This window comes from Mastomys coucha, unplaced genomic scaffold (genome assembly GCF_008632895.1).
Source record: "Mastomys coucha isolate ucsf_1 unplaced genomic scaffold, UCSF_Mcou_1 pScaffold21, whole genome shotgun sequence".
Taxonomy (NCBI): Eukaryota; Metazoa; Chordata; class Mammalia; order Rodentia; family Muridae; genus Mastomys; species Mastomys coucha.
In genome coordinates this window covers 96591829-96594245 of record NW_022196904.1, presented here as the reverse complement: position 1 = coordinate 96594245, position 2417 = coordinate 96591829, and the positions used below count along the sequence as shown (strand labels likewise).

The 2417-nt window shown below is 38.5% G+C and overlaps 1 protein-coding gene across 1 annotated transcript in view; it reads left to right on the top strand.

Moving 5' to 3' along the window:
* Window positions 1–1787: 1787 nt before the first annotated feature.
* The window catches only part of LOC116102755 (olfactory receptor 469), a 15653-nt gene continuing 15023 nt past the window's right edge, over window positions 1788–2417 (top strand). Inside the window, exons 1-2 of the mRNA XM_031387783.1 lie at window positions 1788–1839; window positions 2323–2415. Of these exons, the coding sequence (XP_031243643.1) occupies window positions 1788–1839; window positions 2323–2415 (145 nt within the window). The remainder of the gene's footprint in view (window positions 1840–2322; window positions 2416–2417) is intronic.

Genomic DNA, 2417 nt, shown 5'->3' with positions numbered 1-2417 from the left:
TCTCTCTCTCTCTCTCTCTCTCTCTCTCTCTCTCTCTCTCTCTCTCTTCTTTTTCCTAAACCTACCCTCCCCAGTTAGGGTTGGCCATCTACTCCTGGGTGTAATGTCTGTCTTGGAGTGTGATCTATATTCTAAGTGACACTCCACTGAAGAAAACAGACTTCCACTCTCCCAGAAGTAATCAAATGCCAATAGCTGCTCAGCTACGGGTGGAACTTCGTGCCCACCTGCCCGCATCCAGGCTGGGTTTTGTGTCTGGCTTGAGCTCATACAGGTCTTGTGCACGCTGTCACAATCACTGTAAGTTCATATGTGCATCTACCTAGTTGTGTGTGAAAAACACTGCTTCCTTGAAGTTATCCACTGCCTCTGGCTCATAATCTCTCTATCCCCTCTGCTTCATAGACCCCTTGAGAGAATAGATGTCCCATTTAGAGCTAAGAAACCCGCTGTCTCCTAGTCTCTGCACATTGCCCAGTTGTGGGTCTTGGTGGTTGTAGATGGTGATTAGGTTGTAGATGGGTCTTGGTGGTTGTAGACGGTGGTTACCATCTACAACAAGCAGAAGCTTCTCTGATGAAGTTGAGTGGTATGCTGATCCAGGTATAGCAATAAGTCATTAGATGCCATTTTATTATTTGTGCTTTTAGCTAATTCACTAAGCACTATCCAAGTGGTAGAAACTCAGACTCCTAGAAGTGCATTTATATACGAATGGACATGTAAATTATTTTCATATCTTGGCTACAGTAGGTAACGTTAAAAGAAAGCCAGAAGAACGGAAATAGCTCCAACATAACAACTTCTGTGAATACATCCCCAGAAGTATGGTTATGCATCATTTGGAAATTCTACCATTAGTGTATTGGGAATTTCTATACTGTTCTTCAAAATGACTGTGCTAATTTAAAATCCAAACTAGACTGCACACTGATATCACCCATGAGATTCAATTTACAGTTACCTATGACCAAATATAATGAATGTATCTTATGCTTTTATTACCTTAGTTGGCAATTCAAGAAATCATAAAAAAAATAGGATATTTCTTGTTAACACTATTTCCTTAATAATAGTCTATCTTTATTTCTGTATTCTGTTGATTCTCATGACTAAACTACTCATTTGGCTTTTATTAAAGTAACTGATTTCTTTTTTTTTTTCCAAGTATTTAATTTTTTTTAATTTTAGATATTTTCTTTATTTACATGTAAATTTCTCCTTTCCCAGTTTCCCCTCCAAAAAGCAAAAAAACAAACAAAAACAAACCCCTGTTGCCTCCCCCCTCCCCATGCCTGCCACCCCGCCCTCTCTCACTTTCTGGCCCTGGCATTCCCCTACACTGGGGCACAGAACCTTCACAGGGCAGAGGTTGATCATAAAGTAACTGATTTCTTGATATTTCTTTCATATGAAACAATCTGATGCCCCCATGTGGCTAACATAAGCATCTGCTATTTTGCTAACATATTTCAAAAGATATCCTAATGGAATATTATGGAATACATTCTTTTGTTCATTCTGCACAGTTCTTAAAATACAAATAATGACCTCAAATAGAATTATTTCTCATGCTTTTCTCAGAATTAATCTCCATGTGAAATTTCCATTTATAGTAATTATAATTATACTAACTAGGTGGTGTTAAGCTGTGCCAATAAATTAATATTGGAAATTTAGTGTGAGCTAACACAGCACAGCTCTGTCTCACTTCGAGTGCATGCACAATATATTCCCTATTATCACAATTGAAGCCTGGACTAGTGAGAGGTTCTGCTATATTGTAGATGTATCAAGTAAAATGTGTCACTGTGGAAAATAGAAGAGAGTTGCCCACTGGTACTATAGTTTGATCCTGAGAAAACACCATTCACTTTCACAACAGAGTGACATGCACCAACCACAGTGGCACAAGATTACAAAAAGACTAGGAAGGGCAGACTCCAATGGGACTGAGAAATAGAGTTGAGTCAGATACTGTAAATCCAAGCATACAACTGGCACTTCAACCATTTGGGGACTCAGAACATCAGTGCTCTGTGCATTAATTATACCTCCTGACTTAATCAAAAACCTCATCTGTGAGTGAGTGCTGTGTTCTGATGTGAGTCACTGCTCGGTTTGTATCTGTGGGCTTAAGATAAATGATGATTAATACTCTGAAATTATTCATGATGTAACGTGGTTTGGGAACATTTGGGGGAAAACAAAGATCAGAACAAAATGAGATACACATTTATTTTTAGTGGGCTAAATGTGGAATGATGTATATCAATCATGAGGTCATTTAATGTATTCTTATAGCCAATGGTTTTATTCCAGTAGGAATCGTTTCAAAACAGATGGAGACTGGAAACCACACAATGGTAACAGAGTTCATTATTTTGGGGCTAACTGAGGATCCCACCCTTTCTTGT